At 38.4% G+C, this 15,659-nt stretch overlaps 1 protein-coding gene across 1 annotated transcript in view; it reads right to left on the bottom strand.

The window, feature by feature from the left end:
- Nucleotides 1-15,659, bottom strand: part of GMDS (GDP-mannose 4,6-dehydratase) — a 797,768-nt gene that overhangs the window by 634,232 nt on the left and 147,877 nt on the right. The window contains exon 2 of the mRNA XM_066268525.1: nucleotides 8,811-8,855. Coding sequence (XP_066124622.1) covers nucleotides 8,811-8,855 — 45 coding nt within the window. The remainder of the gene's footprint in view (nucleotides 1-8,810; nucleotides 8,856-15,659) is intronic.

Genomic DNA, 15,659 nt, shown 5'->3' with positions numbered 1-15,659 from the left:
ACAGTTTTATTTCTTCCTTTCCAATTCAGATGTTTTTCATTTCTTCTTGTCTGATTGCTGCGGCTAAGACTTCCAGTACTATGCTGAATAACAGTGGTGAAAGTGGACATCCTTGTCTTTTTCTTGATTTTAAAGGAAATGCTTTTAATTTTTCCCTGTTGAGTATAATGCTAGCTGTGGGTTTGTTATATATGGTCTTTATTATATTGAAATATGTTCCCTCTATTCCTGTTTGCTGAGAAATTTTAACATAAATGGGTGCTGGATTTTATCAAGTTTCTTCTGCATCTATTGATAGGATGATATGACTTTTATCATTCATTTTGTTTATGTGATGAATCACAATAATTGACTGGTGGTTAATGTACAAACTTTCTATCCCAGGAATGAATCTCACTTGATCATGTTGTATGATCTTTTTAATGTATTGCTGAACTTAGTTTTCTAATATTTTGTTGAGGATTTTTGCATCTACATTTATCAGGGATATTGGACTACAGTTTTCTTTTTTTATAGTGTCCTTATCTGACTGAAATTAGGATAATGCTGGCTTTATACAATGAGTTTTGGAGCCTCCCTTCTCTTGAAATTTCTGGAATAGTTTGAGAAGGACAGATGTTAGTTCTTTGAATGTTTGGTAAAATTCACCCATGAAGCCATTTAGTGGTTGGAAGTTTTTTGATTACTGCTTCAATTTTATTAATGATAATCTGTTCAGATTTTTTTCTTGATTCAGTTTCTTCTTGATTTAGTTTTAAAAGATTGTATATTTCTAGAAATTTAACTTGTCCAGATTGTCCAATTTGTTGGCATACAGTTGTTCATAGTATTTTCTTACAATCCTTTGTATTCTGTGGTGTTGATTGTTACGTCTTTTATTTCTTATTTTATTTTTTTGGATCCTTTCTCTTTTTTTCTTGATGAGTCTAAATAAAAGTTCATCAATCTTGTTAACCTTTTCAAAGAACCAGCTCTTAGTTTTCTTGGTCCTCTATAGCTTTTTAGACTCTATTTTGTTTATTTCTACTGTAATCTTTATCATTCCCTTTCGTCTACTCTCTTTGGCCTTTGTTTGTTCTTTTTCCTAGTTCAAGTGTGAAGTTTGATTGTTCATTTGAGATTCTTCTTATTTCTTGAGGTAGTCCTATAACGCTATGAATTTCCTTCTTAGGACTGTTTTCACTGTGTCCCATAGATTTTGAGTCATTGTTTTCATTTTTATTTGTATCAAGGTATCTTTTGATTTTTTCCTTGATCTCACTGTTATCCTATTCATTGTTTAAGTAACATATATATTTAGCCTCCATGTCTTTGTGCATTTTTCAGCTTTTCTCTTGTGATTAATTTCTAGTTTCATACCGTTATGGTCAGAGAAAATAATTGATATGATTTCAATTTTCTTAAATTTATGGAGACTTGTTTTGTGTTCTAATGTGCTCCATCCTGAAAAGTGTTTCCCATGTTCTTAAAAGTAATACATATGGTGCTGCTTTGGAGTGAAATACTCTGAAAATATCAGTTAAACTCATCCGACCTAGTATATCATTTAAGGCCACAATTTCTTTATTGATTTTCTGGAAGATCAATCCATTGATGTCAATGGAGTGTTAAAATCCCTTACTATGACTATATTACTGTCAATCTCTCCCTTTACATCCATCACGAGTTGTTTCATATATTGAGGTATTCCAATGTTGGCTGTGTAAATGTTTACAAGGGTTATATCCTCTTGTTGGATTGATCCCACAATCATTACATAATGACCTTTTTTGTCTTTTATTATAAACTTATTTTTAAAGCCTATTATGTATTGTAAAATTGTGCATCTGAAACCCACATAATTTTATTAACCAATGTCACTCCAATGAATTCAATAAAGTCTTTTTTAAATAAATTCTATTTTGTCTGATACAAGTACATCTACCCCAGCTATTTTTGTTGTTGTTACTGTTTGCATGAAATACAGTACGTTTTTCCATCCTTCTACTTTCACTCTGTATCTGTTTTTTCATGCTGAGGTGGGTCTCTTGTAGACAGAATATATAGGGATCTTGTTTGCTTCCCCATTCAGCTCCCCCATGTTTGTTTGTTTGTTTTTGAGAAAAAGAGAAAGGGGGTGAGGGAGAGAGAGAGAGAAAGAAAAAGACATGGTGGAGGAAGAAACAGTAGGTGAAAAGCATTAACTTGTAGTTACTTCCGCTTTAGTTGTGCGCTGACTACTTCTCATACGTGCCTTGCCCTGAACCGAGCCAGTGTCCCCTTGTTCAAGCCAGCAAACTTTGAGCTCAAGCTGGCAAGCTTTAGGATTGTGCAGATGACTCCCCCACTCAATCCAGCTACCCTGCACTAACAAGCCTGCACTCAGAGCCATTGACCTTGGGATTTTGAACTGGCAACCTCAGTGTTCCGGGTTGACGCTTTATCCACTGGCCATCACCAGCCAGGTTACCTACAGTCTTTTGATTACAGTCTTCAATTCATTTTACATTTAAAGTGATTATATACTGCTCACAAAGATTAGGGGATATTTTATAGCTTCATATGCATTTTGGAGTATCCTCTCATTTTTGTGAGCAGTATAGATAGGTGCATAGTTATTGCCATTTTATTCTTTATAAATGTTCTCTCTCTTTAAAGAAGTAAATATATAATATTTTAACAGGCAATTTCCTATAAAACCTGACAATTCTTAGTTTTCCTCATCATGTAAGACACCTACAGTTAGTTAGTCTATAAATAATGGACTAGCCTGCCTGTGGTGGCACAGTGGATAAAGCATCAACCTGGAATGCTAAGGTCGCTGGTTCAAAACCCTGGGCTTGCCATGTCAAGGCACATATGGGAGTTGATGCTTCCTGTTCTTCCCCCTTCTCTCAGTCTCTCTTTCCTCACTAAAATAAATAAATAAAAATTATAAAATATATAATAATGGACTAGGATTAGAGCCATTGTCTTTATTCTCACTTTAATGTTTACTCTTGAGTGGAATTCAACAAACAAGCAACATTAAAAACTGTTAACTTTAAACTTTTAGAGTATTCTCAATGAGATCTGGATCAGGGATGAAGCATTCCTTCACTTTTTCACATTAAAATAGTTCATTCAGAACATGATCAGATGCAAGGGTTTCAGGGGCCACATTAGATGACCATGTCCCACAGCTTCAGGACTCTAATGTGTGAGGTCATGTAAGGCAGTGGTCCCCAACCCCTGGGCCACAGACCGGTACCGGTCCATGGGCCATTTGGTACCGGTCCACAGAGAAAGAATAAGTAACTTACATTATTTCTGTTTTATTTATATTTAAGTCTGAACGATGTTTTATTTTTTAAAAATGACCAGATTCCCTCTGTTACATCCATCTAAGACTCACACTTGATGCTTGTCTCGGTCACGTGATACATTTATCCGCCACACCCTATGGGCCAGTCCGTGAAAACATATATTTTCTGACACTAAACCTGTCCGTGGCCCAAAAAAGGTTGGGGACCATTGTTGTAAGGTACTGAACATTGACTGACCAGTCTACTACTATATGATATTCCTTTTCAAGTCATACGCCAGTGTCTGTTTTTGCTTTAAGATTAACCAAGCTTTTTATAGTTTTACTTTGTGTGTGTGTATGTGTGTGTGGTGTGTGTGTGTGTTTTGTTTTGTTTTTTTACTGCGGGGGAGTAAAGCAGCATATGCTATGCTAACTCTCTATATAGAGTTTGTTCTTGCCTGTGCAGCTGCATCACCACTACCCAACCACCTGTCTACTTTTCAACTTGCCTCCCTCTACCTCCCTGTTGCTTCCCATCTTCATAATCAAAGACTGACCTTGCCATGCTAGCCAATCAAAGTGTGCCCTTCCTTTTCTAGGAGAACTCAGCCTCAGCATTAAGTGTATCCACATTCTTCTTCCCAGGGTTCATTTGCTCCTGGCTTGTACTCTGCTATCCCAAAGTATGTTGTTTCTGATTGCTTCTGAGCCTAGTGATACTCCTCATACAAAGACTAGATTTAAAATATAAGAACTCAAAAAAAACAAGCCCTCACAAATTATCTTATGATTAGATGATCTTATCTGAATCTTTAGTTGCAGTGGTTCTCAAACTGCAGTGCACAGGGAGGGCAGCATCAGCAACAACTAGGGGCTTGTAGAAAGGCAGATTCCAGATCTCTGAGTCAGCCACCTTTGTCATAACGAGCTCTCGGAGATTCTGATGAACATTAAAGTTTGACAACCTGCTGAATTAGAAGTCTGTGCTCAAGCTAATAATGTTGACCCTATCAATTCAGGTATGGACAGAAATATCCCCCTCCTATACTACTACATGCTATTTACTAACTCTGTTATTTTGCTCATGGCCTTGAACAACCAGGGACTGCTGGCTGTTAATTCTGGAAATTTGCCAATGTGCCTCTTTGACAAATTACTCTCACCATTTATTTTGTCCTAAGCACAAAAAGATAAAGCCTGTGCTACCACCAGATTCTTCTTAATAGTTCATATTCCAATTTTATCAATCTCTTAAAACTGAAGACAGCAACCTAATAAAATTGAATACTATATGGACAAACACCCTTTCACTCTCCCCATTCCTACAAAACTCACATTTCCCCTGTGCTATGAGGAGGAACCATTACTTTCTACCTGAATTGTCTATAGTCTTCCTTTCTATCAGTTTTTGGATCTCACTCCTAAACATATCTTCTCTTGCCAATCAGTTTCAGTGATTCATTCTTCCCCTTAAGTGTGATTTGTCAAATGGGACTTTTAGTGTCTGTCTTTATCAGAATATCTGCTTTTACATTTTCAAATGCCAATGTAATAAAAGTATGTCTATTATAGTTCATGTGGCAGTCCTAGGTTCTTTTACATTTATTTCTAAGTCTCTCATCCACTTAGCAACATTACTACCTATCTTCTCAAGTCTGCTAGTTCCTTAATAAATTATCTAAATTGGCTTTGCTTCTCCATGCATGTCTCTTCCTAGCTTTGTCCTAAAACTCAAACAGCACCATCCTAATGACTAAGAATGTTTGCTGTTCTCCACATCCACACTAATACCAGGCCTGATCACTAGTCCACAATGTTATCACAGAGACCACTGCACCTCACACTGACATTCTCTTTTTCTCTGGACTAGTTACAGATACTACTTGTTACCACCACCTTCATCCCCCATGTCCAACTTGGAAGTTCATCCCAACACTCAAGCAGTTCCAGCATTTCTTCTGATATACCACCTCTCTCTTTCAAAACTGTGATGACTATGAGGGGGTTCAGGATCCACTACCCCAAGATAGGGCACGTTGGCATATAAACTGTTTTAAGGTAAAGGAGTTTTAGAAGGTGGCAGAAGGACAGCCACTCTAACCTTTCCCCTGCCCTTCTCGTCTGAAGTAGTCATAAAACCCTGATGTAAGAGGTGCCCTGCCTGTACACAGAGAAAAGGAGAATCCTTATCTCTGAAAACAAGGGGACACTAAGAAGAACCCTAACGACCAGACTCTGCTAGGACCTCCAGTTTACTATACTTACCTCACACTCGTTGACCTACCTACCATATTTCTTCATGACTGTCCACTCTCCATCAAATCTAACATAAAAGGCATAGGCTTAACTATTTCTTCATATCTTTGTTTCCTCATGAAAGCTTCCTGCCATGAAAAATTTATATTACATAAATTTGTATGTGTTTCAGTTTCATTTTCAGACCCAGCCAGGGAACCTAAGCAGTTCGAGGAAAAGTTTTTTCTCCTCTACATTAATTGACAATGATAGATTTACTGGGGAAACTTTTGATATTTTCTGAGACCCCTTAGGCTTAAAGTATTCATTATGCCAGTGGTTCTCAAACTTTTTTGAAGTTGGGGTACATTTAAAATCCTACAAATAATTGTAGTAACACTATATACACATTTATGAGAAATATGTTATTATTATAACATTAATTTATATTAAGTCAAACATTAAAGAAAAAATATAAAGTCCAAGCATGCTTTTATGGTAATTAAACAAAATAAATACAACAAAATTAAATTTATTCTGACATTAAAAAACATTTTTATGTTACATTTTTTGAGTTATGCTTTTTATTTTATTTTTATTTTTTATTTTTTTATTTTTTGTATTTTTTCTGAAGTTGGAAACAGGGAGGCAGTCAGACAGACTCCCACATGCACCCAACCAGGATCCACCGGCACGCCCACCAGGGGGCGATGCTCTGTTGCAACCAGAGTCCTTCTAGTGCCTGAGGCAGAGGCCATAGAGCCATCCTCAGCGCATGGGCCAACTTTGCTCCAATGGAGCCTTGGCTGCAGGAGGGGAAGAGAGAGACAGAAAGGAAGGAGAAGGGGAGGGGCGGAGAAGCAGATGGGCGCTTCTCCTGTGTGCCCTGGCCAGGAATCAAACCCGGGACTCCTGCACGCCAGGCCGACGCTCTACCACTAAGCCAGCCGGCCAGGGCCTGAGTTATGCTTTTTAGAATTCGTAAAAAAGAGGGGTTAAAAAATAAATGGCAAAAAAGTTATCTTTTTATATATAGAGATACATTCTTAGTAAGATTTAGTAAATTCAGCAGGTCCCGGCATGAATGTGTTAAGTTTTTTCATTCTTGTGTTTATGAGAAACATGAGCCTGATGTGTCCTAGTGATTTCTTCAATGTTTGGACATATATTTGAAAGGCAAACTCTCATTTCCTCATCAATACATTGAAGAATTCCTCTTTTTACGCTTAATTGTGTTGAGTGCAGAAATCTCCCACCACACATATCATCTTAACTTTACACCAAAGGATGGAAGAAACTTGCCTCCAGTCTTTCTGGGGAATATGGGGGGGGGGGGCAGTGTAAACAATCCAGCACCACGGCTTAACAGCCTTTTGCAACCTAATCAAGCAAGTGAGGTGGGGGGTTGGGCAGACTGTCAGCTTACAGCCAATTCCCCACACCTCTGTCCCCCAAAAACTAAACTTACAAAACCCTGTTGGTTTTTTGGTCCCCAACAGGCACATATTTCTCTGGAATACCATAGGGTGCACCAGTGCACCCTGGTGCACACTTTGAGAACCACTGCATTATGCCAAGATCCTACATTTTGGAGTAGCAAGTCCTGAGCCCATCAACTATTACTTAGTTAGCTCCTTCTCTTATTTTACTCAATACACAGCCAAAACACCAAATCACTAACTCCTCTCTAGCCACCAAAGACCTCTTGGTCTGTCTCAACATCTCTCTGCCAAACCTTTCCTTTTAGATTTATTGCAACATTATGTTAATCCAGCCTGAATAAAAATTAGTCTGCACCTAAAACCAACTCTTCTGCACTACATATAATCCATTCTAAAACCTACTGCTCTGTAGAATATGTATTCACTGCTCAATTATAGCAGCAATTACATATATAAACATATATATACATGTATATTATATTCATAATTATATTGCCTTATTTTGATAATATTGTAACATCTAGAACTAGCTATTAGATAAGGGTACAAACGGTACTAAATAAACCTGCTAATACTTCTAAAGTATACAAGTCAAAGCTCTCAGAAAAGATTATGAGTTAAAGTAAGAAAATTAGTTTCCTTTTCTGTAAATCCTGTTGGTGTTTACATGCCAAATTCCTTGTTGGTATTTGTATATTTGCCCATAACACACATTTTTTAAACAATACACTTTCAATTGGGATAAACACAGAATACAAATCACTAATGTAAATCCTCCCAAATATGGCCAGGGTATATGGGGTCACTGTGTAGGTTTTTGTTTTTTGTAAAACATGATTTATTTTATACAGAGGTACATATCTGAAACTGTTCTTTAAAAAGGTGAAATGTACAAATAAAGTTATATCAAATTTAGACTACAATACCTGTTTTGTTTTGTTTTGTGACAGAGATAGAGAGACAGAGAGAGGGGCAGACAGGGACAGACAGTCAGGAAGGGACAAAGATGAGAAGCATCAATTCTTCGTTGTGGCACCTTAGTTGTTCATTGATTGCTTTCTCATATGTGCCTTGACCAGGGGCTACAGCAGAGCGAGTAATCCCTTGCTCAAGCCAGCAACCTTGGGCTCAAGTCAATGACCTTGGGCTTCTAGCGGGCGACCCCGCACTCAAGCTGGTGAGCCCATGCTCAAGCCAGATGAGCCTGCGCTCAAGCTGGTGACCTCGGGGTTTCAAACCAGGGTCCTCTGTGTCCCAGTCCTACGCTCTATTCACTGCACTACTGCCTGGTCAAGCTAATACCTGTTTCTTTAAAAGAAAGCAGAAAATGTTGAAGGAGAAGAAGGAAGAGAAAAATAAGACAACAATAACAATGACAATAGCAGCAAACCCACAAGTTCAGCTTCTATAAAATACATGGCTGTCTTTTAGAATGCAAAATCGATAAATGCTCATTTTTCACTTAAACTTGCCAAAGATCAACTTAGTTTTTATAGCTCTGTGCAATTTCTGATCTAAGTGACTTCACTGTAAGTGAGACTTTTTAATGTAACAAATCACATCATAAATTAACCCTAAAATGTCACAGCTTTTAGCTTACACAAGTTGCTACCTTATCTGAGAATGTGGGAAGCATGCAAAACAGTTAAAACACTAAGGAACAGGGGGAGCCACCAGCGCTCACCAGCAGATAAACAGTACAATGAGCTGGCATGCTTACAAGCCAAAAGGCACATTCTTCTCCTGATTTTGATTCGTTATCAGGGTTTCAGTGGAAAACACACACAGGAGGATGGCAGCAGAGGAAGCAGGAGGCCACTGTGTCCAAGTGATTCCACCAGCCAGCGCCTGCTCACTGACTCACTCACCTCATAGCCTTTCTCCAGCAGGAACTCAGCTAAGTACGAGCCATCCTGAAAACAGAAAGAAAATTGACAAATGTCAGACTCATCATAGACAAGAAGGCAGCCAAAGCTAAGAGTTTGGAGAAAAGCATTTAAGAGGCTATATGAACTTAAATTAAGAGTCATGACAGACAAAATAAAAGTAATACTGACAATGATGCTTAACACTATATAGTGTTCCACTGTTCTCTATACATTTTCATTAACATTAGTTCATCTGAATACCACAGAAGCACAGGAAAGTAGTATCACTGTCATAATCACCGAGAAACTGAAATCCAGGCAGTTAAAAATGGCACAAAAGAAAGAACATGACTCTTCAGAATCAGATGGAGTTAGGTTTTGCCACTTACTAGCTGTGCAAAAGTGATTTTTAATAGTTGTGCCAGAAGTATTTTTAAAACAGTCGATAATACCTGACTATTTAGTCAGAGGTATGACCTCTTTTCCCTTAGATTATTAAAAAAAAAAAAAAAAAAAAAAAAAAGACAACAGCCAACACAACAATAGCCGTCCGGAGTTTATGAATCAAAAGTATACCTACTTTTTTGTCAGACTGCCAAAGCATACATTTTTGGTTGTGACGCAGAATTTTAGTAATTAGTTTATATGTACCATGAGATGAAAAGAGTTGAAAATCGCCTGTGTAGAGTATGTAAAATGTGTGGGGCAAAGCAGAAGGCCTTGGTACTGTAGGAACATAAAATAAAACTCTAATTCTGAGGGTGGCAAAAGAAAGCTTTGGGGAAGGGTTGACACAGCAGCAATTGGGGTTTGGCAAGAGACTAGGGTGTGTACGAGGAGGAGACAGAGAACACCAGAGTTCTGGCATCACTGAGAAAAGACAACATGTAGAGAGGAGGAAGGTGAGCACATTTGTAGGGAGGCCTTCCAAGCACTGGTGAGAGTCTGCTTCTAACCCAGGGATGCTGTAAAGTCACTAAAACATCCTTTCTTTAGTGACTGGACAGAATCCTTGTGCAGAAGATTGTAGACATAATCAGATTTATATTATTATCACTGCATATATGTGTACATGCACAGAGAAGGGTATGTATCTTTTTTATAAAATAAGCACTTCATTTGCATGCATATTAAACCATGCAATTAATCTCTACATTAAATGAATGTATATAACTAAAAAGAAATTTTCAATTGGTTTTTAATAATTCTTTCAAAAATGTCTGGGTAAGCATGATTCATTTAAACTAAAATATTTCATGTGCCATTTCTTGATACAGAAAGTATAAGAAATCAGTGTTCTATGAGGTACCACAAGAAATCAGCAGCCTTGCTCAGAAAATGAATTGCTTTGACATCTTGCAAGCAATTCTACAATTGTTCCTCTGCTTTCAGCCCAGGTCTGCCCTTCCATCCCATGCAGACAAACAGAAAAATGGGAGGCTCCAACTACTAGAAATTTGCATACTGAGAAGTATTTGGGAGCATAACCAGGCAGTGGCTCAGTGAATAGAGCAGGGGTCAGGGACCTTTTTGGCTGAGAGAACCATGAACGCCACATATTTTAAAATGTAATTCTGTGAGAGCCATACAACAACCCATGTATGTTACACATTATCCAATAAAAATTTGGTGTTGTCCTGGAGGACAGCTGTAATTGGCTCCAGCCGCCCACTACCATGAACATGAGTGGTAGGAAATGATGAATTGTAATACATGAGAATGTTTTATATTTTTAACGTTATTACTTTTTTTTATTAAAGATTTGTCTGCGAGCCATATGCAGCCATCAAAAGAGCCACATCTGGATCGTGAGCCATAGGTTCCCAACCCCTGGAATAGAGCATCAGTCTGGGACCCTGAGGACCCAAGTTCAAAACCCTGAGGTCACCGGCTCAAACACGGGCTCATCAGGTTTGAGCATGGGCTCACCAGCTTGAGCACAGGATTGCTGGCTTGAGCTTCGGATTATAGACATGATCCCATGGTTCCTGGTTTGAACCCAAAGGTCGCTGACTTGAAGCCCAAAATCACTGGCTTGAGCAAGGGGTCACTGACTCAGATGAAGCCTCCCTGGTCAAGGCACATATGAGAAAGCAATCAATGAACAACTAAGGTGCTGTAAGTATGACTTGATGCTTCTCATCTCCCTTCCTTGTCTGTATGTCTCTCTCTCTCTCTCCTCCTCTCTTCTCTCTCGATAGATATATAAAATAGTTGGAAATATTTTAGTTTTCTTGGGTTTCCTCTTTAAAAAAAAACAAAAACTTAAAATATCCCTTTGAGCTTTGAAAGTTTCTATCAGATATATCAGGAAAAAGAAAAATGAAGGCCTTATTCTTATCATTATTTGACTTATGGCTAGAATTGGAGACACCGATGAGTCCTGAAAATGACAGAACTGTCAAGAGTTTTTACTACATTAATGCCGAAGTCATGCATAAATTCAAGCAGGATGACAAGGCAAGATATACAAGGGACACATTTTGTGGTTTGTTAAAACCTCCTTCTTGACATAAATATTCTGGTTTATAGACTCATATAAAGAAGAGAAATGATTTGGCATATTCCTTTTCCTTTCAATCTTATGACATACAATTGCAATAATTTTTATATACCTAATATACAAACTAAATCAGATAAGAAGGCTAAATAATTCAGACCAGTACAGCCCAGGTCATTCTACATAATAATCGGAAATGTGAGAAGTCAGTGGTCTTATATAAATCAATCAGTGAGAAAACAGCTAACTAGAAAAAGCATTTACAGTAAGATAATTTTACAGTAGGCTAGAAAGCCCTAGAAAGTTTATTTTCTATCTTGTTGGTGTTGTAACTTTGAAGCAGGCAATATCATACTTTTCACGTTTATAATTTCTCTTGGAATAAAAAGTTAAAATGCTTTATGTTCTACCATAGTTGCACAGAAAGTCTTTTTTTTTTTTTTTTTTAAAGAGGTGAAAGTGCTAGCGATCTCTGGGGGCAGGAAGAACTATGCTTCTTTGGAAAGCTGATGTGAAACAGACCTGACCAGGACTGAACCCTGTCAATAAGGTCTTGTTCTTCTCACCAGGCCACTTCTCAAACTTTCCAACCACCCTGGAACATTCTGAACCAGCAGTGCCATTCACTTCCTCCTCACTTCCTTGCCAGGCCTCCAAGTGATAGGGCCTGAGCAGCACAATGAGTAGGAAGTAGAGCAGAGTGAGGTCTTCTGGTCTCTGTCCCACGAAGTCCAGCTGGCCTCCCTAAGTCTCCTCCCCAGGTCCCTGAAGGGACTGCACTTAGAGACCACAGTATCTAAACAGGCAGGCATCCGCCAAGTTTCTGCCTCCTCTGGAAGAACAAGGCTGTTAGAGAATGCTTCAATCAGACTAATGACTGAAATGTCATGTTAACTGAGAACCTGCAACCAACATTAAATTCTGAAAACTTAACTCCTCAAAATGAAGAACTAATGGACTAAATGTCCAGCTCATTCACTATGAACATAATCTGATACAAATTCTAGCCTGGGTTCAATCCTTGTTACAGAAAACTTTTTAATTGAAGAAATAATGTCCCAATTGTGACTCTTAAATTTAATTTGCACATGGTTATTAAGAGTATACATTTCATATTAAATGCTATATAGTTTTAAGTAATCACCATGGCTTTAACATTTTCAAGACACAAATATTTTCTTATTTTTACAAGAACTTGGCCTGGAAGGCAAGCAGCCATATGACATCTGATATAACTGAAGCACACAGAGGTTAGCCAGCCTGCCCAATATAACACTAAAGGTGAAGCCAGGACTAGAACCCACGTCACCCACTACTGTGAGCTAGCAAACAAGCTTCCTCATCCTCCTGTCTACCTGGGACCTATCAAAACATGTCTAAAACCAACAAAATAATAAAATAACATTAATGGATCCATTTTAAACCAAATTGATGTAGTAATTTTCCATTACTGAGTATTTTTATGGATTAAACAGTGCTTCTAGTTTTAATCAGGTGACCCATCCCAGAGACATCTTGTAATTTTAGAACACTCTAGAGTTCAAAGGAGGGAGGCAGGACATAGTGTCTAAAATTTATCAGTCTTATTTGGGCAAATACACTACTTGGGAAGCAATATAACATTGTTTGGTGGAGAACTTGGATTTGTGGTGGATGTGTTTTGGGCTCAAGAGCCAGATTTAGGTGTGCCTGATACCTACAGTCCCTACACTTGGGTATCTCTGTTCTTTACCTTTCACAAGTACTTAGAAACATTCCAGATACGTAACCATAAAAAATTAAGAGTAATTCCAGAAATTAGCTAAGATATACCTTGGCTATAAGTATGAAAAATACCTTATATTTCACATCTATAAAAACCTGATGAAGGACAGAAAGTTTACCCCTTCTCCCCAAGGCCATAGAAGCCTGAGAAAGCACTGACCGATCCTCACCTCATACCCACCCTATATCCAAATGTGCATGTGCCAGACAGCCTATCTTTCTGCAGAGTAGAAAGACTAGCATTTCTCTTCTCTCATCAGACATGGATGAAATTAGAGCCCATAAGGACATATGAACAGGGCACTTTCTTATATGCAATTTGAAATTCTGGTCCCTCTGAACTTCATGCTAAAATTTACTGTATGATTCTCCCTTGTGGCAGTTCCTTTGAATAGAGTAAGGTACCTAGTATTGAGCTAAAAAATCATGCCACAATAAAATGAATTTGTTTAGATCATCTCAAGTACAGAATACTCTTCTGTAAGAAGAGAAAGCACTAGTTTATGCTCTTTAATTCTGTGTACTCTACTGCAAAATAAGCATCTTTTCAACTAATCACAATTACATTCTAAAAGTAGTCTATATCTTCAATAAGAAAAATACAAACACTTCAATAATTTACAGAGAGTGCTATTTTGATTTAAAATGAAAACTTCCAATGGGAAGATTAGCCACTCGTGTGAAGAACCCAGAAGCAGAATATCTTTGAGAAGTATTTTCACCTGGCTCATGTTTGTAACACAAATCATTGGATAAAATTTCTGTCAAGCTCAGAATTCAAAAGACCATAGGGATTAATTAACCCAACTCTCTTTTTTTAGACCACAGGGGTTAATTAATCCAACTCCTTCTTTTTACAAACCAGGAAAGTATGATTCAAACAGTTCAATGTTTAACGTACAGTTACAGTTAGAAGTAGCACAAGCTGCCCTCCCCAAAAAACAAGACAACGACAAAACAGGTCTCCATACGCCCAGACCTCAGAATTTTTCACTAAAACATACAGTGAAAAGATCTAAGATGAAGAGACTAGTTTATAATATCTACAGTTAAGATCAAGTAAAACACACGAATGTATTACCAAAGTGAAGAACAAGAATACAGCCAACAATTATTAGGAGAGTGATGACTGACGGTTAGACAAGAAACAAGGACACCATCAATATTTAAAATATACAAACTTCTACCTGACCTGTAGTGGCGCAGTGGATAAAGCTTCAACCTGGAAACACTGAGGTTGCTGGTTCAAAACCCTGGCTTGCCTAGTCAAGGCACATATGGGAGTTGATGCTTCCTGCTCCACCCCTCCTCTCTCTCTCTCTCTTTCTGTCTCTCTCTCCCCTCTCTCTAACATGAATAAATAAATAAAAAATTTTAAAGTAAATAAATAAATAAAACATACAAACTTCCATCTCCTGTAGTCTTTAAAGGTGAAAATTAGGCCCTGGCCAGTTGGCTCAGCGGTAGAGCGTCAGCCTGGTGTGCGGGGGACCCGGGTTCGATTCCCGGCCAGGGCACATAGGAGAAGCGCCCATTTGCTTCTCCACCTCCCTCCCCTCCTTCCTCTCTGTCTCTCTCATCCCCTCCCGCAGCCAAGGCTCCATTGGAGCAAAGATGGCCCGGGCGCTGGGGGTGGCTCCTTGGCCTCTGCCCCAGGCGCTAGAGTGGCTCTGGTTGCGGCACAGCGACGCCCCGGAGGGGCAGAGCATCGCCCCCTGGTGGGCAGAGCATTGCCCCTGGTGGGCGTGCCGGGTGGATCCCGGTCGGGCGCATGCAGGAGTCTGTCTGACTGTCTCTCCCCGTTTCCAGCTTCAGAAAAAAAAAACCTAAATAAATAAATAAATAAATATGAAAATTATTTCCTCATAACAGCTGCAGTCACCAAAGAACTGAATTCAATTCTTCTTTGATTCACCTTCTGGTAGAGAAGAGCACAGTAACACAGAAATGTGACCAGCAAGCCCTAATAATAACGAACTGACTGTGCTAAGCAGTTAAGATACTCTTTCAACCACCTCTATCATCTGAATATTTGCTAGGGAAAGATACTTTTATGCAGGTGGTGAGTGGTTACACATACCCCTTATACAAGTGACAGTGGCTCTGCTGCCAAACACAAGACCTTCCTGACAAGCTGAAAGGTTAAAGCAGTATTTTAGAAAGAGGCTGGGTACCTCGTCATCCTATATATATATATATATATATATATTGGTCTACCAGTACCCTGAATTCTCTCCCCACAAACATGCTCAGTTTCAAAAGATTGTAATGTTAAGTTTATGCCCATGTTAAGTTTTTTTAAAAACAAGATTTCCATGTGAAAAAAATATCACAGAGAAAAGAAATAACCTAAAAGTTTAATTTTAAAAAATAAATTTTTCCCAATTTGATAGGTAAAAAAATGATATTTTTCTTTCAAGTTTTGAATTAGTACTAAGAATGAAGAGGGTTTTTGTGTTTATGACCATATATTCTATTTCTTCTGAGAATTATTCATTCTGTTTTTTTTTTTTTTTTCCATTTTTCTGAAGCTGGAAACAGGGAGAGACAGTCAGACAGACTCCCGCATGCGCCCGACCGGGATC

Source organism: Saccopteryx bilineata, chromosome 3 (genome assembly GCF_036850765.1).
Source record: "Saccopteryx bilineata isolate mSacBil1 chromosome 3, mSacBil1_pri_phased_curated, whole genome shotgun sequence".
NCBI classification, from domain to species: Eukaryota; Metazoa; Chordata; class Mammalia; order Chiroptera; family Emballonuridae; genus Saccopteryx; species Saccopteryx bilineata.
The sequence above is the reverse complement of the archived record's forward strand: the minus strand, read 5'-3'. Positions and strand labels throughout refer to the sequence as shown.